Below are 26557 nucleotides of genomic sequence, written 5' to 3'. Positions count from 1 at the left end.
GGTGCAAACAGACAAGCTGGAAAAAGAGTGAGTATTGAAGAAAAGTGGGAGAATGCTAAAAAATACAAAAATGAGGGGGGGGGGAAATAGGGGAGTGGGGCCCCAGACAGGCTGCAGCAGGTCAGCGCAGGAAAGGCAGCTCTTGCTGAAAGGGAGGGGAGAACTTGCCAAGAATAACTTTCTTTGCTGTCATGGAACCATTCAAGAGAGGCACAGATAGAGAGAGTAGAGAAAGAAAGAGAAACGCCTAAGGAGCTTAAAAAAATCACATGGGTGCCAACGCTTTCTTCATCCCCTATTGACTCACCCACCAAGATTTCATCTTTCTGCACCGTGCAGTGTCATCAGACCAAAAACAAATCTGTCTGTACAAGCACTTATAATTTCATATTGTCCCACTGAAATCCACGAAAAAGTGCCAGGTGGTTAATAAAACTCTGAAGTTCTGCTGAATTTCATTTACAGAAAATGTTCCAAAGCTATTGACAGAGAAAGCTTAACACGGTTTATCCATCACTGACAATTTGATGTTGGCTGGAAGTTTGCTTATTATAAGGGCTTTTGTGGGATTTAAAGTGGACACTTTCCTTATAGTTCAACTACTGTGGACAGCATAATATATACTTACAATACATACTTACAATTACTATATATGATTAATAAATAATAGAATAATGCTACATATAAATGCACACACATTGTACAGACACGAAAAAAATAAGAGATTATTCAAAATTGTCATTTATTCAGTCCAGTGTCTTTTGAATCTCATCAAAATCAAACCTCAGGAGTGACAAAGTCATCCAACAGCATGTGAAAGACTGACAACATGACAAGTCCCATGAAAACTGTGATAAAAATAGAGGTTACCACATAAAAACAACTTCATATCACTGTTGTATTGCTTAAAAGTGAATATGAACTGAACTTATTTCTGCAGTTTTCAATTTCGTCAAATAAATGCATTTAGAAACAATAATTTATTTGACATTTGGGAGTAAATGCGTTAGTAGTTCACAGAATAAAACCAAAATTACCATTATACCTAAACACATACATTATCTACTATTATCTATAAATAGTAAATTACGAAAAACAGAAAATAATATTCAAATGGTCTTATTTTTTCCCCACAGCTGTATATGTAGCTTTATTCTATTATTAATATTATTATTACATCATTCTGTTATTCATACATCATCTATAATCCTATATCAGTATATACTATAGCATTCTATATGCATTGTCCATTGTATATTGACCAATCAGCCTAATATGGATTTATCTATATTACACAATTGCTTCATAAAATTGAACTGAATTACATCAACTCCTTTTCTTACTGAGAGAATAGTGTTTTTCATATTTATTCACTAAGAAATATCATGATATCAATTTTGTCTGGCTTAATTCTAGTCAGTCCTGATTTAATAATTTAGTGAATTATTCTCAAAGGGAAGCCAACAGCTGGTGCGAAACATCGGTACAGAACAGAACACATCAAAGAACTGATAGAGAGAGAGAGAACAGAGATGTCAAGGAGAGAGACTAACCAATTCCCAAAGGCCTCTAACTCAGCACGGTGTGGAACACAAACTCAACGTGTCTGCCTTCTAAATGAGCACCTCTCTCTCATGGCTTCATCCAGCCTTTAGGGTTTTGTAACAGTTACTTTGTCAGACAGCCTGCAGGCTGCACCACAACACCTTTACCAACATCTCCATCTCTAAATGTTTGATTTTGATTCATTGAACTGCAGGAGTGACATTCACCTTAAGCATCTTTGGAGGTCTCTTGAAAAATCCATCTCCCACGCGAGGCCCAGACACAAGACGGACGTTATTACCATGCATCTCTGCAATAGAACCAGCATGCACTACAGATTAAAGTAATGGATGGGTTTAAATCAATCCATCACGGCATTTGCCGTCTAAGTTAGCCTGAATAATGCAGGCATGAGTTTACTATTGCTAAATTACACCAAATGTTCTCAAGTGGATGTTCCAATTAAAGTATCTACACATACATACAAAGACAAACAAACGCACCCAGAGATGTTTGTGGAAAAACTTCTCTGCCAGAACCCATCAGCTATTTTGAATGCATCTGCTTTTTCTCCACTGACGGAATTCAAATGTATTGTGGTTGAAATAAAAACGCACAATTCCAAGCAGTCATCTCTATTCATCACTGTAATTACAGACTGCATAAGGACAAAACCAGAACTCAAAACAGGATTTTATTATCTTGAAGATTATGTGAATCGTTTTAAATGTTTAAAACATTTATATGCAAGCAAAAAACATATAAACAAATGGCTGCTTTGCATTCATACATAGTTGTATTTATTTATTTGTGCATTCAGTTCCGCCCAACAGCATCAGTGGCTCTCCTAATGGCATGAGTTTGAAGTCCCAACCACAGAAGACGAGAAAGCTGAAACTGGCAATTCTGTTTGGCGCCCCTAGTGACACAGGAATGCTACTGCACTTTAAATTAACAGTAATTTAACAGACACTCTCACATACAGCACTCCATTTTGAGTACCGTGCGGAAGCACAGACCCCTTACGGTGCTGTCACATTCATGCTGAGAAAGAGAAAGCGAAATAGTGAGATCTGAATGACACCGAAAACAAGAAATGGAAGCTTAGATGCACATCAGCATCTATTATCTGCAGCTGCATATTCAGCAGAGCCTCCTGTGCTAATCATCTCCATTCACATCTAGTCAAACCTGCACCCAGATGACCCTCCCATCACCTCACCGCATAATGAGTTCATCTGAAGAATAGGGTACAGAGGCGACTGCTGTGACACATGTGCAGAGCCGGTACACACCACGCGCATATCTATACATGATCTCAGAATGTCATTTGGCACAATATAAACACTGTTTAAATATTACAGCTCTAGCGTATTAAGATATAGAATATGCAAAGTTTCTTTGGGAAAGACCAAAATAGCTTTTAAAGATCTCAATTGTTTCTCCAAGACAACAACTACTATGGAGACGATGGAGAGAGAAAATAAAGCAAAAACACAAACAAAGGTTAAGCAGTTGAAAACCCTTTAAGAAAAATGACAGCGCCATCGGAAAATCTTTTAGGTTCCTTTCTTTATTTTTTCTTTGTTTTAATCAAAGTTAATTTCCAAAAATGTGTTGTCAAAGATAGACAATGACAGACCATGTTACTTTAAGTAAAAGTTCAAAAGCATGATGTCAGCCTCTATTGTCTCTTTTATAAGACTGTAAATTGCAGCTGCAGTTTGAAAACACAATCTCAAAAAAATATATCTGAAGCAGTGCAGGCCGCCCCGTGCAGCAACATGGGCCCCGCACACTCGTGGTTGGCTAAAACACCTAAATAATAGGAATTTTTGAAAAGAATGGCTTCCTGACTCATTGCTGAACCCTCACCTTATCATTCTGGGGTCACAGAGACTAAACTTGAACCCCCCTAAACAACATTGGCTTACAGCCACCAAAGTTTGCCTCCGAGTGCAGAATGAGCTTTAAACCAAGTCCAGCTGTGGTAGGCTGAGTTTCGCACAATTACCTTTTCTTAGACTAACTTGCTGAACCCTCTCTATGGAGGATACTACTGTTTTTTCCAAAACGTAGTGAGCTGCCTGGAAGCAAATGATCATGAGCATGCTCCCTACACAAACAATGGCTGTTTCTTAAAAGGCTTTAAAAGATTATTTAGTTCGGATATTGTACACTATAATGCACAAGCTTGAAAAATAAATCTGAAATGAATTCATTGAAAAGGTGTTCAAGTATACTTTTTCGTTCAAGGGGACAGTAATATTTAAATAGAATTAAAAGGAACTTTTGACTTGAGACTTTAAGTGTGCAGTAGACATGCAGGCGGCTCAATAGGTTTTGGAACAGAGTCATAGTACACTTACATCAGGCTTTCAAGTACATTTACATTTACGCATTTGGCAGATGCTTTTATCCTAAGCGACTTACACTGCATACTATACATTTGTAGCATGTGCTAAGTATCTTTCAAAGAACTCTCTCCAGCATTAAAGTCTTCTGGACATCCATTACTTAAAGTATAGATCTGGATTTATTAAGTTATGTGCATGAGTGTTTACAACTCCCATTACAGTAAAAAATAACTACTGCCTAGAATAATTGGTTATTGACAATGTATATAAAAGAAACAGGTCTAAAGGCCCTGAGGGGTTTTAAAGGCTGCGTCAGTGCACCGCTACTTGGTTAATTGACGTAAATCCATGAAATAAAAGCACTCGTCCTGCGTCCTATTAGTCAAAAAGAAAAACACAGAGCCGCCAAGCACATGCTTTCATTCTGGAAAGGACACAATGATTGATTATTCTCTATGGTTTTGGATTAGGGCAATGTTTGTGTCTACTGACAGGAAAGACAACATTTAGTAAGAGCTTTCGAAAAAACAACATTTCCACAGTGCCTGGGCCAAGACAAAGTGCCACCCACATTTAGACATTTGTTTTTTGTACTGGACTAATAACCATGGCAGCAAAACAACAGAAAGCTAACAGATCATATGTGCAATATGTCAATTTATTGAGTTATTTCGAGAACTGGATTCACTTCTTATAAAGAATCTCTGAACCACTTGAAAGTTTTTGTGCAGTTTACAGATAAGGCTCAATTGTGTGCTACTTAAACTGATCTCAAATAAATGTTATTTGCCATTCAATTCCAATTTAAGTGAATAGAATGTGCTAAGGTTTTGCCTAAAGGAATCTAAACAACGGGAGGACAATTGCTCCTTACCAGACATATGGAGTTCTTTAGGAGCACAATAGCCGTCTGTTCTCAGCTAAACTATATTTATATTATTGAATTCACATTTACAGATAGACAACCGGCTGCATTCCTTGACTTGAAATAGAAGCCTTTATACATTAAAGCAAAGCAATTAATAGCCCTTTATGCATATTTATCGGACATGAAAGAGCTTTGAATTCTCAGGGGCTATACATTTCCAGCGAGGGGCGCTAACAAGATATGACTAAAGTGTGTGCACGAATTGTTTGACAGCACTAAACTAAAACACTTTTAATTTTTCTGATGCTGACAGTAATCGCATAAAGAAGAGACAGAGTGGTGAAAGAGACGTAGAAAAAAGACAGAAAATGGCAAAATGTGTGTTGATGCATAACACTTCGATTAGTCAATATACCATGCGGAGCTTTTCTAAAGTTTGGCATGCGCAGTACAGTTAGGGTCAAGGTTTTTGCCGTCCAACAATGGGCTAAGGAGACATAAAAGATATAAAAAAGAACAAAGTAAGCGCTCACATGAAATTTCAATTTTACATGTCAATTGGGACGTCAAAACACCATGATTGATCAGCCAGTTAACGCTGTCAATCCTGACCCAAAATGCATGTCACACAGTTTGACATAAAATGATATCGCACTGTGTGCCTTGGCTTTTACCCAAGATCCCACTGGGATCACATCACACAATCTGACAAGCAACAGTCGTCAAGGACAGAGCAAAAAATCTGCACAGCGTGCGCCCGGCTTATGCTGGTCGTATCGAGTGTTAAGCTGTTGTTTATTTGATTTCGTCATCTAGAATATATCAGTGGCTATCGTCAGACATCATTAATCTCCCTTTGATCACCGTGAGTCTGTAAAGCTAAGACAGATTTCCACAAAGGATGTTCTCTACCTCTACAAAGGCTTTGATCTGATCTTCTCCACCTTCTCTGGTGGATAACAGAATGAGATGGATCTGAGTCCTAATAGGGACGGAAAACCCAATGAAAAATGCTTTATAGTTGTGGCCCGTGTGTGCGAAAGGTCTTTCCCGCTGATAAACTGTACATGTGGATGTCAGATGTAGATTTCAGAGTGACTTTTATGATCCAATGTCGAGCGGCAAGTGTCAGAGAAGGTTTTCCATTGCGTGACCGTTGCTGTCTATATATAATAGATTAAATCTCTGCTCCTAGGAGGATGCAGGGAGAGAGAGAGAGAGAGAGAAACACTTTCTTTGATGAAGTGGGGCAGGTCTCATCATTAGTAGCTGTCCTATGTGTGTAGCTATGCGCCTATGGGACGTATTTAAATCAGACACTGTCACACGGCTTTAAAGAAGCATGAACAAGCAGCTGTTTTCCGACATGGTAAACATTCAGCGTATAATGATAAAACTACGAGCAGTTCACTTATTGCCCAGCCTTGCCACTGGTCTTCATTATATTTCGTAGTTTAGAAATACATCAAGCTTGCAACTTTTTAATTATTTTATTTAACACACTCGCCTTTCTTCCCCCTGTTTATTGGGCGGTGGCAGAAGTCTTCATTTGTTTGAAAAGCCAACAAACTTACACATTGGACTTTAACTACAACATGGTCACAAAATGACTATGATCAAGCTAAACCCTGCGTAGGGAAAATCTGTTTTTCCAGCCATACCATGTTGGCACGAAAAACCACTGGTAACCAACATTCTTATAAACAGGTTTGAACATACAGTTACAGAGCGCACATTAGCCGCATGAAAATTGCGCAGTAAGAACACATCAGCACAACTCTGCAAACCGATATGTCTTTCTGTGCTTTGAGGTGAATGGTGCTCTCAGTGGAGATGCAGTTAACAATATTCCTTTATTCACATTGCCAAATGAAGTAATGCAACCATTCCACATAATAAGTCCACACAGCCCTGCACATTTATGACACCATAAACTGAACGTTCATGAAAAAAACATTGAGAAAGCTTATGGGCCTCTGAAGCAAGTGTGTCCCTCATCAAAAGAAGCAGAGTTGAGAAACCAGTTGGGAAGTTTTCTGTGTGAATGAACAAATCACTCTCTGCTAACCTTTCTGGGATGGTGTCCTGATCCAGATTAGGGTGGAAAAAGGGGGATAAATGAATTATGAGTTACATTTCTGAGGCAATTCAAAAATTACATTAAGACAGGAACATCATGAAACTCACAAAAGTCCAAGCTCAACCATGAAACCATTTAAAAGGGTCTGCTTGCTTGCAGCAAACGCTGGTGTTGGCATCAACAACTGAGAAATGGAGGGAGACAAGGCACATTAGATATGTAAAGGTCCTATTGTTTTTGAGGGTTTACAACCAAGTTATTGGCCGTAACGAACAAAGACTTTGTGTAATGTAATTTAGCACTTTGTGTCTGTTTTCTGTTGGCAGTCATGGTGAACTTCGGTTGCCCTGATCCTTAAAAACTATCACAGATTACCCAATTCTCAGTCTTCCCTCACATATCTTGCTAAATCTTGGCGGACCAGTGTTTAAAGAGAATGGAACGAAGAAGAATCCAAAAGGAAGCAATAATTCATATTTGAACATGTGCTTTATACCATAGGGATGTTCTTTAAATTGACAAAAATCTTTGCATAATTTTTTTTTTATTCAACTAATGCAAAGAAGATTCTGTCCAAGCAGATAATCTATGAGGGAAATTCCAATGTGTGGCTCAAATGGTAATCTTTCATGAAGCTACATTTTTACCAACAAAGCTGTCGAAATCACTTACAAAATCTAGAATTTGCCACATGCATTGTAAAAACTCAATTACGCTTGCCATGCATTGCAGTACTTGTAAAAACAAGCGTGAAACAATTAAACAGCCACAACTGTGTACACCTACCACTTTGTGGTCCGTATCATAAAAATCCCAGACAAACTACACTATTGCACTTCCTGCTTACCTTCAGGATGTCTCTCATAACCCAAACACACTGAGAACACCTTAGATCAGAGCTGACCAGGGTCCTTCATCACCACTCGAGATATCAATAAGTGACATGTGATACACGCAAGTTCACGTTCATTCCCACAATCAATGACTGCTGATTCTCTTTAATTGCCAGGAGCGGATGAAAGAGCATGCACACTTCATCAAAACATACTTTCACGTACTCACTTTCACTCACTGTAACTGGCTTTCATTTATCAAAAACGTGAGCGGATTCTCATGCGGCTCTACAGCGGTTTGTGTTGGCGTCATTTCAATATGGCTAATGTACGGACAAACCAGAGAACCAGCGCTGCTGGAAAAAAACGTCTGTTGCTCTGAGCCTTTTAGTCCGCCAACTTTCTTTTTGACCTCCCTAAAAAGTCAAAGTCAAACCAGCCATTGAGAGACTTCTGACTGAAAGCGAAGGCTTTGAAGTGGAGTGAAGCGTTTCTTTTTGATCTGCGTTGAAATGCTAAATACGTGTCAATGTGGACATTTGTTCTAACATGCTGGAGATCCAAACAGAGATGAGTCGGAGGAGGGGTACTTTAACTCAAAAAAGACAATCTATTGTATCTTTTTGCATGCACGTCCCCATACATCACTGAACTCAGTGAAAACGATACATCAGGCTTCCCATTGTTTTAAAATGGTGTGCCTTGAAAGAACTGTCTCAACAGTAATAATAAACAGACACTATTCGTTCATGTTGCTCAAGTGGACAGACAGACACACAAAGAGACAGAGACAGTAAAACAGCAGTCGGGCAAGAAATCAGACGGTTGGGAAAGATACACTTCATCCCACAGGATGAGAGTAAATGAGTTCCTTTATATGTGGTTACCTAATTTCATAAACATGTTTAGTGGATTAAAAGCACCAGACAACTTTTTGTTACGTTCATATGAACTTGTGATGTATAAGGTTAAAACAGACCGCTCTGCCAAGGACCAAATCGGAGAGATAAGTCTCTGTCTAAGTCCACAGTCATCTGTCTTCATTTAGCTGGAGGACACCTGAGAGTAGCAATGTAAAACAAAGAAGTGATGTACTGTAAATAAAGTCTTGCGAACTCAACAAGCTTTCTCGAAAGGAAATAAAGGAGCTTTTTCTTACATTCAACATGCATCTGCTTTGAAATAATCACAATAAATCAAGAATTCATCTTCATTTATCTTCTTAGTTATTAATGCCGTGTCTACACCGGACGTGACAGTCCACACTGGATGCGGCTCGACACGACATACCCGTCAAGAATGTGTGACGCGAAGCTCAATTTAAAATACTTTAAATGGTTAGTTAGGCTATGTCTCGCTGTCTGGATGGAACGAAGCAAAGGTACGGACCCCCGGCCCGTGGTCCGCCAATTGAGGATGACTGCTCTACATAAACACAGCCTGCCTCTGTGAAGTATTTCTTGGAGTGAAACAAAGAGCTTTCTGTGTTACCTTACGCGCCAAAAGCAATATTTTCATGTGGAAGCTATACCTGTCCTCTGACTTCCTGTCTTATGCAATATATCCTTATACACAAGATAAGACTGGTCCGTACCGTGGAAAGAAAAAAAGAGTAAGAGAGAGAATGATGATTTAAAGCAGCCTGGTCTCTAGCTAATTGAGAAACTCCATAAGAAGTGTTGAGAGTGCTGCTTTTGCTTTTCTCCAAATGTACAATGAAAAATCACCATGTATGTACCATGACGGAAACTTCTGTACATTTTTTACAATAACATGCAGATAAGACTTTCTAATGTACACAATATATTGAATTTGAACGTCTGGTCTTCTCATTTGGTATGCCAAAATGATGTTAGACCAAGTAAAGCACTCCTCTATGGCAAGCTCACATTATGTGACTTTTGGCTGGATTTTTTTGTCGCAGACAGATTTCCTGCTTGATGTTATCGCCAAATGATCTTGTCGTGTGTGACACTGTGGAACTAATCCGGCCAATCACTGCGCAGGAAGGTTTACGTCAAATGATTGCGTGGAGGAATTAAAAACTGCTGGCGTATATTAACAGAGCATGTTGAATGGCTGGTATAACCGACGTAAAGCTATTTTTAAACTATCCTTAAGCCTCTATAATAGAATATGGAACACTTCAATGTTTCCAGCTCGATTCCAGTGGATAGTGTAAATGCACAAACAACTTGTTTGCCATCCACCATCAAACAAGAAGATAGGGCGATGTGGGAGGTGTTTTCGCTGTTGGTCGCATCTGCTCCTCGACCAAGGTCTTGTTGCTAGTGCACTTTGTCTGCATTGTGTTGTGTAGCGTGCGTACTGCTACAACAAGAAGATGAAGGATGACAAGAAAACCTTGTTGTGTAGTGTAAGCCCCATAGCAATTCAAGTAGTCTCACAGTCCTGAAGTGTCAGCTCGGCTTAAGTAACACGGAACATTGGGTGGAGGCTGCAGTTTCCCACTCGCAACCTCTGAGACAATGCTATATCGGCATATGTGACAGACTGTAAGGCGACAGCATAGCGGAGGATTGCACCAAACAGCTCTTTCAGGTCCCCTTTTATTTTGACCGCGGTTTAAAAAATGTTTTGAGCCGATTACGTTGTTTGTCATGCTTTGGCACCAACGTCTGGTCAACGGAGCAGTGCCGCATTTCCACTATCATGACTGACAATGAAAAACGTCTAATTACACAGTGCCCAGTTTATAATGACTGCAACAGAACAGGGACATTTCGAAATAAGTTTTTATAGTTACTTCCATGATTCCTTTTCCATATGTCTTTTCGAGTTAAGTTGGCCGAGATCTCCCCCAACACCAGTTGTCTCTGCTCGGTTTGATATTAACAAGAGATTTTGCAACATTTTTTGAGCCAAATCATGCCATTGTGTTTCACCTCGTGCCATTTCATAATCACAGGTCATTTTAATATTAAGTGTCCTACAGGTAATTGTCAACTGCATTATGGACTAGGTCAAATTGACTGGTTTTATTGATAGAATAGTCCTATTTCGCTTTAAATAGAAACCGAACCAAGCCACACGTGTTATTTGAGGTCATCGTTGAGGTCGGGATCAAAAGTTCAGGCAAATCCGGCTTTAGCAGGCAAAGCTGTGTATGCTGGTAAACATCGCCATCTTGTGGATAACCACCGAAAAAACAAGAGACTACATTTGAGGGTTGATCATATGTAAATATGGAATATATGTAAATATATGAAAATAATTTTTGATTTGAAAGTTAAGAGAGAACATTAAAATCACATAAAAACATAAACTAATGATATTAAAATAATAATATACCTTTATTTAATTTATACTAAAATTAAATATACTTCGATTATTATTGCAAATGGTTCTGGTATATTGTAATTTTGGGCTCCCACTCCTGATAACAATATTTAAAATAATAATATACCTAAATTAAATTTACTTCAATTGAATAATCTATAGTTTCATACAATCCACTGACATCAGTGTACACTGTATATTCTCTTTCATTTTCAATTTCTCATTTTTATGTATGTAAAGCTGCTTTGCAACAATGAAAATTGTGACTTCTGACATTGATGTCTTTAAATCTGTCCATCATAGTATAAGGAACAGATTCAGACAACTGAGAAAGACACTGTCAGATAAGGTTCCCCTGTGTTCAATAGAAATTAATCCTGCTCGAGCAGGCCTCAAACCAACAATCAGGAAACATGCAAATTCTTATTCTGACGGTTGTTAATATTACCAGGGGCGATTCTAGGATTTTCATTTTAGGGGGGGTCAGCCCCCAATAAGGGTATGATTAAAAAAATATAATTTGACTATTAGGGTATTTGTATAGCCTACTACTAACCTTATTGCTATCCACTATTTCATTATATTCGAGAGGTGTATGTATAAGAATATAGACAAAACATGTATTAATGTAATTGTCTATTGGAAATATGTTTAATCTGTTCTATATTTATTTCTATTTATTAAAAATAACAACATGAATTGTCAATTTGCCACTTCTATAAATCAATTACTTAAAATAAAACACAAATCCCTTTGCTCTACTCTTACTCTAATGTATCATGATACACTAATGATTCATTATTACTTAATACAAAAAAATATTTAATATTACAAAACAAAATAACTCCACATGATGTTTCTCTCTCTGTGCCATTTGTTGCTTTCAGACAATGATGTGTGTATTTAACCATTTCTGGACATGGCTGCACAATGTAATGCCGAGATACACAATAATATGTTTTAAATTTTAAAAAGTAAATTAAAATAAATCATGATCGTCTTCTAAAGTATGTTTTCATAGGTGTTAATCGCTTCATTTTTGTTGGAAGAAAAAACAACTACCACACTGTAGCGAAGGCGTACTGGTATTGGATGAGAAACCGAACCGTGTATTGGTCCAGTAACATTATGTAAACTGCAATTACAAGAACTGCACCGATGCAGATGTCATATCATAGCAATCTATCAATAAATGCACACGCACGCACGCACGCACACGCACAAGCACACACACACACGCACACACGCACGCACGCACGCACGCACACGCACGCACGCACGCACGCACACACGCACGCACACACACACACACACACACACTTTGTACTCTCTGATGTTCGCTCTGCTCGGCGCCCCTGCGGATTGAAAAACGCACTGAATCCATGCAGACTCAGATCAGGGGAGGAGCCGAAACTTGACGCAGCGCGCCGCCGTTACAAATTAGTTTTTAAAGGGGACTGAAGCGATCAAAAATTAATTAATCAAATAATTTTTAGGGGGGCTGGGCTGAAGCCCCCCTAAAAAGGGCCGAGTGACGCCCCTGAATATTACTATAAGCGTTATAAGTGTTTCATATGAAAGAAAGTTAATTCGTGTGTAAAATGTGCAATTTTTATTTTTGACTCGAAAACTAATTCTCTGCTTTTACCCGCTTAAATTTAAAAAAGGGAAATAGGAAAATTGCATCCTGATAACTCAGACTGTTAATGTCAGGTCAGGTAAAAAAAGTAATCGACTCTCCCTATTTTAAACCTGTGTGATTTTCTAGGGGGTTGATCTTTCTCTTACGTACGAGGCTGAATCCAGCTTCTTATTCGCAGTTTCTTATTGACGCTTTCCGTTCCACCTTAAAAACGCGAAGCATCCGCTTTTCCAGTTTCTTATTCACGCTTATCTTAGGGACCATCTCGCGTTTCTCTTCTTTTACGTTTTTAAAATAAAAACTTTGTGTGTGTGTGTGTGTTTGTGTCCGCGCGTTTGTCTGTGGGCGTGTCTGTCTGTATGTATGTATGTATGTATGTATGTATGTGTGTGTGCGTGCGTATGTGTGTGAGAGAGAGAGAGTGCACAGAGGATGGGCTGCTGCTTGCTGTCTAAGTCATGACATGCTGAATGCCCCTTGAGATGAACGTGAACTTCACGTGGAACCTCCATTACCCACTCCCCTTACCATTCTCTATATTACTTTGATAGAACAGTTTTTTTAGGCAGGATATCTCCACAAAGAATAATAATCATATCCAAAAGTACCTACAAGTTTGAAAGTGCAATATTCTAGTGAAGAGCATGCAATACGGTTTATGCATAATTAAGTAAATTATGTGTATATTTGTAAAAAACATAGTAAATTAATTATTTTTCATCATTGATGTATTTTATTTTTATTTTATGTATTTATTTTTTCCATTTCCTGTGTTTGTCTATACTGTATTTTTTCATTCTGAGCTCCTGAAATCACAACACGTTGCTTGTCTGTGTGTGCACGATTGGAAAATAAAGCTTATTCAAATATTCACTCTTATATAATTTATTATACTCTTGTTGGTCTAAGCCATTGCGTATATTACTGCTATGCAGTTACATGTATATAGATTTATGTAAACTTCGTCACTTCTTGTATGTACAGAAAATGTGTTTTTGTACAAGTACGTCTTTGATGGTGCGTTAAAAGTTCCACAGCTAGGTTATACCTTGTCTTGATGTCTACCGTCATGCAAGAAAACAGACGGTTTTACTGTAGCATTATGGGGTTATTGGGACAATTTGGGGTGCCATATCTCGACTTTCTTTGAGGGTGCGTCAGAAGTTCTACATTGGAGTTATACCCAGTATTGGCGACTAACATCTAGCCAAAAAGCATTTTAAAGTTATGGACTTGTGAACTTGGCATATCTTACAGTACTCTTCAATGGGCCTTTGCACCTATGGGACATTTTGAGGTGCTACATCTCGAAAACCTTTAAGGCTGCGTTAAAAGTTCCACACAGGGGTTATACCCAGTATCCTTGACTTCCCCCTAGCCAAAAAGCAGACATTTTTACAGTAGCATTTTAAAGTTATTAACCCCTACAGTTGGCATATTTCACAGTACTCTTCATTCCACCTTTGGGACATTTTGAGGTGCTACATCTCGAAAACCTCTACATTGGAAAATATCCTGATAAATGAGAATGTTACTTTCATATAATTTCCCCCTTTGTTGTTCAGTAAAGGAAAAATCCAGTCATGTATATGGCTCAAACTGTACGATCTACAATACGAATGTATACATTCCAACCACAATGCCACTGTGTGTTAGGGTAATTCTTTATTTGGATTGGCACACAAGAGGCATTATTTATAAAAAGGCATTTGTTCTTTTCTTATACATTTTATAAAATATTTTTAAAATGAGTTTTAAAAATAAACTTTTCACCACAGAAAAATCATCACAAATCTAAAATATCTCTATAAGAAAGGGTAAATAAATCATCACAATCATTTAAGATGACGCCATTTCAAAATAAAAATAAAATTTACATGGACATATTTGCAAGTTTCAGCATAACATCACACATTCTAATGAACACATTTTACAGATATACTTCTAGCAAAAGAAAATAGACAAGATAGAATCACGTCCCTTCATACCATGCAACTCTCTGCGGTATCATGGAATGTCAATTTTGTTACATTTATAACTCAATTAAATATGCATTTCAAACGTGTTGAATATGTAAAAAATGTTAACTGCTGACTGTTTCTTCCCCAAGAGAATATGAACCACACCACATTGATGTTCCTACATAGGACATTTAATAATATTAGTTGTATTGTTATTTTAAAGAGACGTTTCTGTTTGTTTTGGTGATCGTGGTGGGTTTCGTTGCCGTCACAATCATAGTAGCAACTTTATGATTGAAAACTGTGGTTGCCACAATACATTTGTGAAACAGGAAATAAATGAACAGTAGGAACAACTGTGCGTAGTCTCCACGTGGTGCAGTAGGTGGCAGTGATTTGCCCTGTTCGGTTCATACAGGGGAGTGGTTTAAATGCCTGGATTGGCCTGGTCCTGGATGGGGTTTACTTCAGCGGAATCTCTCTGAATCAGATGGGTGTTGTCCTGTCCAGTCATAACGATACAGTGCTGTCAAAGTAACTCTGCTCCACCGTATCCAGTCATCCAAACTCTGTATCCAGACTCCAATCATACTAAGGTAAGTTTTCTCTATCTCACCGTCTTATTTGCAACGAAATAACATTTTTACCGCAAAGATAAACTACGAGCGTCTCTGCGCGATCATATAGGTGGTGCAATGTTGAGCTGTTGTGTCCATTCACGCGTTCGATGGTATGGCACAGTCTGAACTCAAACACACACATTCAGCATTTGCAGACAAAGCTCTGCTCAACAAACAAAGCCATATTTGGACATTTCTAAATCCTGAGTTCCAGGATGCGTCTCAATTATGCGGTAATTTGGAATATTTGGAAGTGCGCAGTCTGCAGCGACCACATGCATTTAGAAAAGTTACCTACTATTGATGATGTTTGGAGTTGATGGTGAGAGCTTGTCTCAGCAGCAGTTACTTATCCGTCAATAACTAACAAAACCATGACAGTATTTGTATTTAATGGTTATGATGGGAATTGTATAGTTAAATAGAAACTACACATCTTTTGTGGGTCTCCACTTGTAATGTGTACTGGTGGGATGTCAGATCTGTGAGGTGGGAACTGCTTAAACACCATCAAATGTTTTTGGAGTAGCCTACGTAACAAAATGTTGTTGGTAAACGTCTGATGGTTTATAATGGATCTTGTTATGGAAACCATTAGATTTTTTCAAACATTGAAGTCACACGGGGCGACTTGGAAATAGGTGATTTATTGCTTTAAATAAAGTATTTGGCCACATCCTTTTTATACAGTTGAACCTTATAGCATTGTTTGTTATGGGTTCCCCGTTTGATTACTCATCAGCCCCCGTGTGCATTTATCATCTGTTGCCATAGCAACACACCCTACTTTACCAAATATTGACTTCGTGGTTAAGATGCTGTAGTTAAAGAGGAAGTGCTGCAGATGATATATTCTCTTCAGGAAACCCAAAGGTGATAAACAGACTGGAACAACCTTCAACAAGCTCGCTCTTTATGATTTGTTTGAGTGTTTGACGTTTTTCGATTCCTTTTACTGGCAGCATGCGCTCAACTGGCGTGTTCGAGTCTGACACTTTGTTTGTGGCAAATAGGTTGTAGCAAACAGTCTCACACCCTTGATAAGTCAGACTTTGACCCTATTGCATGTGTTCCTCCCTATATTAAATTGCATTTCTCAGTCCACTAGTATTTTTCTCTGTCGCTAGGCTGAGACAGTGTACTCTGTGTTTAGTCTGTTTTCTCCCTAGTTATTAAACACAGAAGTCAGAGGTTGGTCTGTGCCGAGAGCACAGAATAAACCAGCTTTATAGGGCCCATACTGAGATGTTATCTCAAGAGCTTCAGGTGTGTTAAGCAATGCCTGGAGGGAAAAACTGAATCACCCTGAGAGATTCAAGGATTTCTCCATGGAAAACAGAGATTTGTCAGGTTCTTTTTTCAAAATGAGGATTGTATCAATACAGTACATTAGTTTGCACAGTAGGTACTAATTCAGTAAGCCACTAAAAGATGTGGCAGATGTGTTTTTTTTAAGTAATTTCACCATAGTTTATTTGAATTTTTAGTGGTAATTTAATAAAATTACGACCAGTATATGGACTCTATCCCAATGTATAGCTTTGCCAAATTAGTTCTAACACTAAGAACAGTGAAAAAAACAATGTCACAGTATTTAGGCATATTCAAAGTGTATACAGGCACTTCCCAGAAACAATCCTCCCTCCTTTTTTTACCCATAAGCAAATGTCACATGACCTCGACTATTTATAGTCCCCTGTGGGCTAGCAGATTGGCAGCTACTGCATCAGATTATATCAGACGTGCTCAGTTCAGATACTGTACACAGCCCCTTATGTATGAAGTATTTCATGCAACCAACAAACAAGGAACCAGGATCAGACTGAGTTTTGTCATTAGCATGAAACAGCATGTCATTAGCATGTCCATTTTAAATAACATTCTTATCAGATAGATGTGATGGTGTTTGTTAAGAACATTTCAAGTAGAAACAAATGTCACTTATGCCCTCGAATACATCAACAAGTATTTGGAATGTGTGAAGTAATGTTATAGACCAAAGTCTGAGCATTGTGAAGAAGTGCAATTCAAAGCAAAACATCTGTTTCTTTTTTATCAAGCTCTTAGCATGCCATCGATCTCAAAATAAACCCCTTATTTTGAAGCACATGCAGCAGCGTTTAGATCTAAAAAGAAAGTGTCAATGAATTCACGATGACAGCTGCAGGGCTTTGTAAGTTTATTTCACCATAATAAGTTGTTGCGGTCATCTTAAATATTCAGCAGTACTGTAATCTTTTCATGAAATTATCTTTCGCAAACATGTCGAGGCTATATATTTATTCAAGGCATTCAGGTTAGTAGACAAGGACACTCTTGGTAGACATTGTAGACCCTGACATTAGAACTCCATATTTGGAAGTGCGTGTGTTCCTCATCCTTTCATAAAAATGAAAGGTTTTTTTTTAGATTGCTTGGCGTTGGAACCAATGACTAAGTTTTTGTTTCTATGGTTTCTGTGGTTTTTAACGAAGCACAAACCAGAACTTTTGTGGTCTCCAAGCAACACAGGAAACCGCATGTTACCTGTATAGAGTACGTTTGAATGAATATAGATTGTGTAAATGATGATTAGCTAACACAGACCTACTCTTAGTGAATACAGACCATTTCCTAAAGATGGATTCCAGTTTTCCCCCTCTTAGGAACGGCTGTGGAAAAGCGTACAATTTCTGACCGATCTGAATGACTCATCTCTAAAACATCCCAAACTTTATGTCCCCACCCCACAAGTGGGCAGAAAGCACAGCTGACAAGGTTACCCTCTCAGAGGCCTTAGGGGACACTTTTGGCAGCCACTAATACATGCAGGAATTTGTACATGAAAGACTGTGAAATGAAATAATGAATAATCTGTATACACTGTGTGCACGGTTGGCCCTGTCACTCTAACAGTGTTAGTCACAGCTCTTCCTTTTTCCTGCATCCAACACAATTGTCCATTAGCGCAGAGGGAAACTCCCAGCCACTGGATTTTTATAGTGGCCTGTTCATCGGGATAAGTCTGCAACGTGAGACAAAATCTTTGGGGGTGTACAAACTCCACTCTATTGATCCATTTAAAAACCAGCAACATTTAAAAGATCATCACTTTGTAGGCTCCCAATGCAGAGCTGTTTTAAAAGATATTGATTAGGCAATCCCAGAATGCATTGAAATAAACTCAGGGACAAAATGTTATAAGATGTGGAGGAATTGAATTTTGAGAGACAATTGCGATTATAAAATGATAACTGTAAACACAGTTCAACCAAAAATTTTAATTATTTTATCATTCATTCCACCCTCATGTTAACTTCTGTGATTTTTTATCTTCTGCAGAACACAAAACCAGATATTTTATAGAATTGGTAACATGGGACCCCACTAACTTAAATTTATGGACCGAAGACTACTGAGACATTTCTCAAAATAACTTTCTATGTGTTTGACAGAAGGAAAAGTCATATACAGAAGTTGACGGAGGGTGAACATTTTTTGACAAAATAATTTTTTTTGGGTGAGCTATCCCATGTAATTTAAATGGGTCATTTACTTTATTTATGATTATGTATTTTATGCTTTGAGTATTACGTCATAAGTTTTGCAAAATGCTTAAAGTTTACTCTCAATCAGGTATGCCGCCAGGGTATATACTTCAGCCCCCAGGGATTTGTACTTTATGCCCCAAATACCACAATAATACAGGATTGTATGGGGTTCTAGTGGCCCCCCTGGGTGACCACAACCCTTAAAATCACTCTAATCCTTCCCATCACGGCACTCCTGTAGCGCACAGAACTGATGACTACACATTTGTCTCTTTTCTAAATTGGTCTATATAAACTACACGTCTCTCTTTTTGCAGACAGCATGGTGTACCACCCTGAATTTGAGCGTGCAGGCAAAGAGCCTGGGCTCCAGGTGTGGAGAATCGAGAAGTTTGATTTGGTGGCTGTTCCTCAGAACCTTTATGGAGGGTTCTACACCGGAGACGCCTACCTGATCCTCAATACTATCAAACAACGTTCAGGCAACTTACAGTATGATCTCCACTTCTGGCTGGGTAAGAGCACAGTCCTGTTTAAAAGAGAATTTGCATTTGTTTCAGCACTCCAACACAATATTTTTGAGAGGTCCAGCAATAATTTGGGTTTTATGCATTAACTCCTTTTTTTTATTGACAGGTGATTACTGCACACAGGATGAGAGTGGTGCAGCTGCCATTTTCACAGTGCAGATGGACGACTATCTGGGTGGAAAACCCATCCAGTACCGTGAAGTGCAAGGCTATGAGTCTAAAGCTTTCCTGGGCTACTTTAAGAAAGGAATACAGTACATGGTGAGTGACCCAAGTACAATTTCAAGCTACACAGCACAACATGCAGTAACATGCTTGGAATGACTCTCTCCCCACAGTTTGCAAGACAAAAATGTAAAATATGAAGAATACAGCATAATCTATTAAAATATTAAGAATGAAATAATCTTTAAAGAAAAGTCTTTGTACATTAATATAAAATTACTGTATATAGTGCCACAAGATGGATATAAAGGTTGTAGCTGCAAAAATATGACACCATAACATTTTGAAAATTCCAGTGCAGTTATGCGGTCGATGTAATATTAATAATTGAGTGTATATTGCTTAAAAAGCATAACAACAAATGTGAAAGTGGCTGTTTTATTCATAATAGATAAATATTGTGCATTTCTCCATCAAATTCACAATAAAATGTACTTTCAATGTTTGCAAGGCATGCACTTTAAAGACAGACCTTTTTTCTTTAGAAAGGTGGAGTTGCTTCTGGGTTCAAGCATGTGGTCACCAATGAAGTTATAATGCAGCGTGTGCTGCAGGTCAAAGGTCGACGTGTCGTCAGGGCAACAGAAGTACCAGTCACCTGGGACAGCTTCAACCAGGGAGACTGCTTTATTCTGGACTTGGGCAATGTAAGTATCATATGAATAATAATAATAATAACAATTGTAAAAACAAAAATCGTAACCATGTTTACTTTGTGTGACTTACAGGAGATCTATCAGTGGTGTGGTTCAAAGAGCAACCGCTTTGAGAAGCTAAAAGCTACTCAGCTTGCGAAAGGCATTCGTGACAATGAACGCAGTGGTCGTGCCCGGGTGTACGTTTGCGATGAAGGAATGGAACGAGAGAAGATGTTGGAGGTAAGCAATCTACGCATTTACGATTTGAAATGCTCAAAATAAATACATTTAACATTCATTTATGTATTGAAAGGTTCTTGGAGAAAAGCCAGACCTGCCTGAAGGAGCTTCTGATGACATCCATGCTGACGCCTCCAATAGGAAGATGGCCAAACTCTATAAGGTACCACAATGTCAATACAACCTTTCGAGTCATCAAACTGTTTAATTCCCAGTTTAAATACCTGTTTTTCGTCCATTAGGTGTCGGACGCCAGTGGAAACATGGCAATTGCACTGGTGGCCGCTGAGAACCCCTTCTCCCAGAGCGCGCTGGAATCAAGCGACTGTTTCATCCTGGACCACGGCTCGGATGGCAGGATCTTTGTTTGGAAAGGTAGGCCAATGCAAATGTTCAATCACAACGACTGTGTCTTCTGAACAGAGAACTTTTACATCATCCTGGTGTCCCCCTCACAGGAAAAGATGCCAATATGGAGGAACGAAAGGCTGCCATGAAGGCAGCTGATGAGTTTATCAAGAAAATGGGTTACCCCAAGCAAACGCAGGTGCAGATTCTTCCAGAGATGGGCGAGACTCCTCTATTCAAGCAGTTCTTTAAAAACTGGCGTGATTTGGAGCAGACGGAGGGCTTGGGTGTGGCTTACGTCTCCAACAGCATCGCTAAGATTGAGAAGGTGCCGTTCGACGCCTCCACCCTGCATGATTCTCCGGCCATGGCTGCTCAGCACGGCATGATCGATGATGGCAATGGAGAGAAACAGGTCAGTAAGGGAATGGAAACTTCTGATTGGCTCTCATCTTTAGATGTGAAACTAGGTTCATCTGTTTTATTCTTGTGTCAACTGCTACTCTACAGATCTGGCGTATCGAAGGTTCAGACAAGGTTCCAGTAGACCCCTCTACTTATGGCCAGTTCTGTGGTGGAGACAGTTATATTATCCTGTACAGTTATCGCCACGGAGGCAGACAAGGCCACATTATCTACATCTGGTATGATTTAATCGCTCCCATACGCCCCCTGCTGTCAGACTTTATCCGGATCAGTTTATCTATCCCACAATAGAACACATGCTAGGTTTTGTCATTAGAAAAATTCAATGAGATAATCCTGCTCTTTAAGGATTGATGTATGATGTCTGTCGCAGGCAGGGTAAGGATTCATCACAAGATGAGATCGGGGCATCTGCCATTTTAGGGGCCCAGCTGGACGATGAGCTTGGAGGTGGACCCGTACAGGTAACATTATTGAATTGATATTGCTGTTACATTCACATCTATATGTGTGTTACTTCAAGCTGAATTTGTATTTATTGTGTAGGACAATCATAGCATTTTTGCTCCATCATGCTTACTTTAGCCATGTTATGTGGTTCACTTCTGTAACCTCATCATAGCCATGCTATTACTACGAATCTTCTGACCCTGTACTTACATCATTCCTTGTTTTTTACATCTGCTAAATCAACTTCCTCCTCTATGTCTTTCCTTCCTGTCCTTTATTTAAATTGAATATCCTCCTGGAGATGGCTGGCATTTCCTTCACCACTCAGGTATCCAAACTCCCAGATAGAATGTCCATGTACAGTCAGACTGCTGCAGTGCCTCATTCCTTTTTTACATGCAGTCTTTATTTTTGGTAAACAGCAGATACAAATGTCAATGACAAATTTGTACGGAACATATTGAGAGAATTTTTATTTGAGTGAACTGTACCTTTAAGGCCTCAGTTATACCACTTGTGTCTTGGTGTTAAATTAGACTGATTAATATGTTCAAAGACTATCGTGATCTTTTGCAAGACTGTACACGGATATATTCTATCCCTGCACCCTCCTCCACTTGTGTAGGCCTACGTGTATCTGTGTGTATACATTGATATTTTGTCATCTGTGCACAAGTAACTGTTTGAACCACATTGACAGATTACTTTTGGGAGTCAGCATGGGAAACTTAACAGAAATGCTCCATCTTGGCATTTTTGAGAGTTTATTCATTCAGATTGCCGTTTTACTCTGTACTATGCATGCTGTAGAACTGAAGAAACTCAAATCTGAAAAGTAACGGAAGCACATCTAATGTTGCAAGCTCTAGTAGATTATGTGTGCCGTGCACTAAACAGCATCCAGATAATGTTTATCTCAATTGTGGTCCAGTATGTCTTTTTCTGAAAGCATGTCTTTTTCTAGCAAGCATCACATACTAAAGTGAGGTTTCAGGGAAAAATGTTAAATAACATTCCATTAAATACTACCACACAATTCAGCAGCGAGCAACATGGAAAAAAACACTATCATTATTCCAGACACAAAGGATGATGGGAAGGTTGGCATAAGTCCAACATTTTCATAGAAAGCTCAACATTGCCACCTTGTGGAATTACTTACAAACCTTAAACTTACTGTTGTTTGTCATATAGACCAGTGGCTCAACCGATTTTCTTCATGGACCTGCAGGTTACATTGGGCAAAGTATTAGACCGTACTGAATTTATTGTTTTATACAGAAGTCTTTGTCAAAGATTTAAATGTGCGATTATTACAAATGTTTGAGGATGAGAGCGTGACACAAAACTTGTCTGCCTAATTTGGAAAGCATCTACCAACTAAACAACAAAAATACCGTGACCTCATTCTACAGTGTGTGTATTTTTCAGGTACGGGTGGTCCAGGGTAAGGAACCAGCTCACCTGATGAGTCTGTTCGGAGGAAAGCCAATGGTGGTCCACAAGGGTGGCACCTCCAGGGAAGGTGGTCAGACGGCACCAGCCGAGATGCGCCTGTTCCAAGTGCGCTCTAACTCTGCAGGGTGCACGCGAGCTGTGGAGGTCAGTATCTTAACATTTTTCTCCAAGTGAAGTGCAAACTTTGCTAAATCGGAGCTGTTTTCACTTTTAGGTTGATGCAGAGTCTACCAATCTGAACTCCAATGATGCTTTCGTCCTGGTGACCCCAGACGGTTCTTTCTTGTGGGTGGGACGTGGAGCCAACGATACAGAGAAACATGGGGCAAAGCAGCTGTGTGACATTCTTGGAGTTTCACCCTCAACTATGAATGAAGGGGGAGAAAACAGTAAAGACATTTTTAGACTCATTTTTAACTTCTGTAAACCATAAGTCACACAATTTCAAAATGTTCTTCTCAATACAGTGTGACCATTACGGTTTTGACTCATAAGAATACATTTCTGCGCTGTATTTTTGCAGACGGCTTCTGGAACTCTCTGGGAGGAAAAGCAGACTACCGCACGTCAGCCAGGCTGAAGGATAAGATGGATGCCCACCCGCCAAGACTGTTTGCCTGCTCTAACAAAACCGGCAACTTCATTGTGAGAAAAAGCACATGGCTTTAGATTTGATGAATCTAAAACAATTGGTTGATTTATTTTTAAGATTGCGTATGAGCTGTGTGTTTTGATAATAAACTGATATGGATGTGTGGCTGTCAGATTGAGGAGGTGCCTGGAGAGATGACCCAAGAAGACCTGGCGACAGATGATGTCATGATCCTTGATACCTGGGACCAGGTGAGTTGACTCTTTTGCATTTTCTTGTAATACACCTGTGAATTGGATGCATCATCAATGATCAGCAATTTAATGAGTCTTTATGTGTTTTAGGTGTTTGTTTGGATTGGTAATGAGGCTCATGAGGAGGAGAAGACTGAAGCTATGACTTCAGGTGAGACTTTTACAACATATATGTTAAAACAGAAACTGTTTAAGACAGGTCTTGTGCAGTCAGATGGTTTTTATGACGCTCAAGGCTGGGCTGGATGAGCAAGTGATTTTCCTCCATCTAATTCACTGTCACAAACTCAAAGTACCTATGTTTAACAACCTAAACAACTACCAGGTAAGCCCAGTTTGTCGCTGCTGTGAGTCACGTTATGTGGTTTCCTTATGATGAACTTTAATGAGTAACAAGCTTAACGTAAGAGTATTCTTAGGGGCTATTCAGACAGAATGCCTCCTCTGTTTTCATGTCTTTAATTATCTGCACAAAAACACCTTTAATGGTTTGATCAAATTGAACAGTCAAAAACGATACAAAACATTCTAGTGAATTCCTATGGAGAAAATCACTTCCTGCCCTCCATCGGCAGATGACCTATGCAGCCAGTCAGCCAGCCAGAAGATGACATGAAACATGAAAATCATACAAGGTTTAAACCCTAACCCGTCATTATCATTTCTCTACAGCTGCCCGATACATTGAGTCTGACCCAGCCAACCGTGACCCACGCACACCCATCGTGAAGATCAAACAGGGCTTTGAACCGCCCACTTTCACAGGCTGGTTTCTGGGCTGGGACCACGATTACTGGACCACCGACCCCCTGGAAAGAGCCATGGCTGAGCTTGAGCTGTAAACCTTCACTTCTGACCCTTCAGCTATACTGCCTTGCAAGCTGGTCAAAATTGCCTTTAGAATCAACACCATCTAAATAACGAAAGATGGTCCTGGATCCTTATAAAAGGGCAATTTTTTTTAAGGCACCTTACTGATTCAACTTTATTAATTCTTTACCTAGTTGCTTTATATTTAAACGCATTTGTCGCCTGCACTCGGCAATGTTACTTTAATGTTAATTTAAACTGTACAAAGCTTTTGCATTGATCTGGTTCGTACACCCGATTCCAATGAAGTGCATCAGATGACAACACACATGGTTATCGTTATTGACGGTTTCATCTTAACAACGTAAACAAACGTTACTGAACATGCGTACTTTCTCGACCCCAATTTAACTTCCGGTACACATTCACAAACAATAGAGTACCTATAGATTATTTCTGATAACAAGCATAAGAAACCGAGAAGCACCGTTACTTGGCTAAACTTGTCACTCCAATATTTTGAATTTAGACTGCGATACCAAGCTCAACTGCTAAATGTCAATGTACCATACGTTTTGTTTAAATGCGAACGAATACAGGACCCATTCAACAATGAGACACTAGCCAAACACAAACCGGAAGTTAACTGGGGGTCATGCGCACGCACGTCTGATGAAACGGTCTTTAGACCCCATTTGCGCCAACATCACGGCATAAAACGAGCAGACTGAACAGAAACGATAATCAAAATTCTAGCGTTTCACTTCATAACTCTTAAGATAAAAAAACAACTACTGTCTGTTGTTGGTGTGGATTAGGATTTGGGTATGTTTCTAAAAATATCTCATGTATGCCCAAATCAGAAACTGGGGAGAAAGGTTATTTTTCACCTAGCGTTAACTTTGGAACGCATAGGCTATGCTAGCTAACTTTGTTCATTATACAACTAGCAGTTAACTATCGGCCATAAACTACACATAAAGGAAATTGTTTGTCATAGTGTACAGGTCGGCCAGGTTCCTTGCATTAACGTTAACTTTTTCATGTAAAATTAATCAGATTTTTTTTTTAGTCATTTTCAAAAGCAAGCAAATAAAACGTGCTTCCTAGCATTAGTAATGTGGTCAAGGGGATCCTGTGTTTATTTGTTTTCAACTTTTGAATGGAGCAGGTTTTGCTAGCAACAGTAACCTGAAGTGTCTTAATTCATTTCCATTTTTTATATTTTGGATGAAGGGATTTGTTGTTTACATGCGCACCAAAATACAAACAAACAGTATGCTATAGAATTGTTGTATCTATTATATTATACGTGAGACAGAAATATAGCGGGCAGTATGAAGTGTGTATTGTACAGTATTCAGCAAGCATATTAGTATTCCATTCTAAACATAGATCATCCCACTGTAAACAACGACACATCATATCCTGCAGGGGGAGCTGCGAAAATTATGCAATTCTGCCTTCAATCTAATCCATAGTGTCATTTTAATTTCACTTGTTGATTTGCGATTTGAATGTATGACTAGGCTTAATCCATCATCAGTTTCAGAAAGTTGAAGTTGACAAATCTTAGCATTGGTCAACATATCCTATGCAGTGTTAAAACTGACTGATGTCTATTTATGTAGATGATTGTTAACAAATGAGGGTAGGTTCACTGGCTAGAGCAATGCAAGCCATTCTCCTCAATGCAGACCCCATTATGTGCAATATGTTTAGCAAAAAACACATATTTCCAGATACTGTTGCTTTTGCCGTGCATATTGTAATGTACTGAAAAACGTGGAAATGGTTTTACAAGTAGTAAAATAAAGAACCACAACCCCAAATGAGTTTCCAGGGTGTTA

At 39.0% G+C, this 26557-nt stretch overlaps 1 protein-coding gene across 1 annotated transcript; it reads left to right on the top strand.

Annotated features, from left to right (window-relative positions):
* The first annotated feature begins 15028 nt into the window (after positions 1–15028).
* On the top strand, positions 15029–26541 carry gsna (gelsolin a). Its single transcript, XM_079486389.1, has 16 exons — positions 15029–15182; positions 19054–19251; positions 19373–19527; positions 19977–20138; positions 20220–20369; positions 20443–20532; positions 20612–20744; positions 20828–21132; positions 21228–21361; positions 21517–21607; positions 23025–23195; positions 23266–23440; positions 23575–23696; positions 23817–23894; positions 23988–24048; positions 24570–26541. Exons 2-16 carry the CDS (start codon positions 19059–19061, stop codon positions 24737–24739), a joined length of 2190 nt encoding a protein of 729 aa, XP_079342515.1. The 5' UTR covers positions 15029–15182; positions 19054–19058; the 3' UTR covers positions 24740–26541.
* Positions 26542–26557: the final 16 nt, after the last annotated feature.

This window comes from Barbatula barbatula (genome assembly GCF_947034865.1).
Source record: "Barbatula barbatula genome assembly, chromosome: 22".
In the NCBI taxonomy this organism is placed as follows: Eukaryota; Metazoa; Chordata; class Actinopteri; order Cypriniformes; family Nemacheilidae; genus Barbatula; species Barbatula barbatula.
This window is presented reverse-complemented; position numbering and strand designations above follow the sequence as displayed.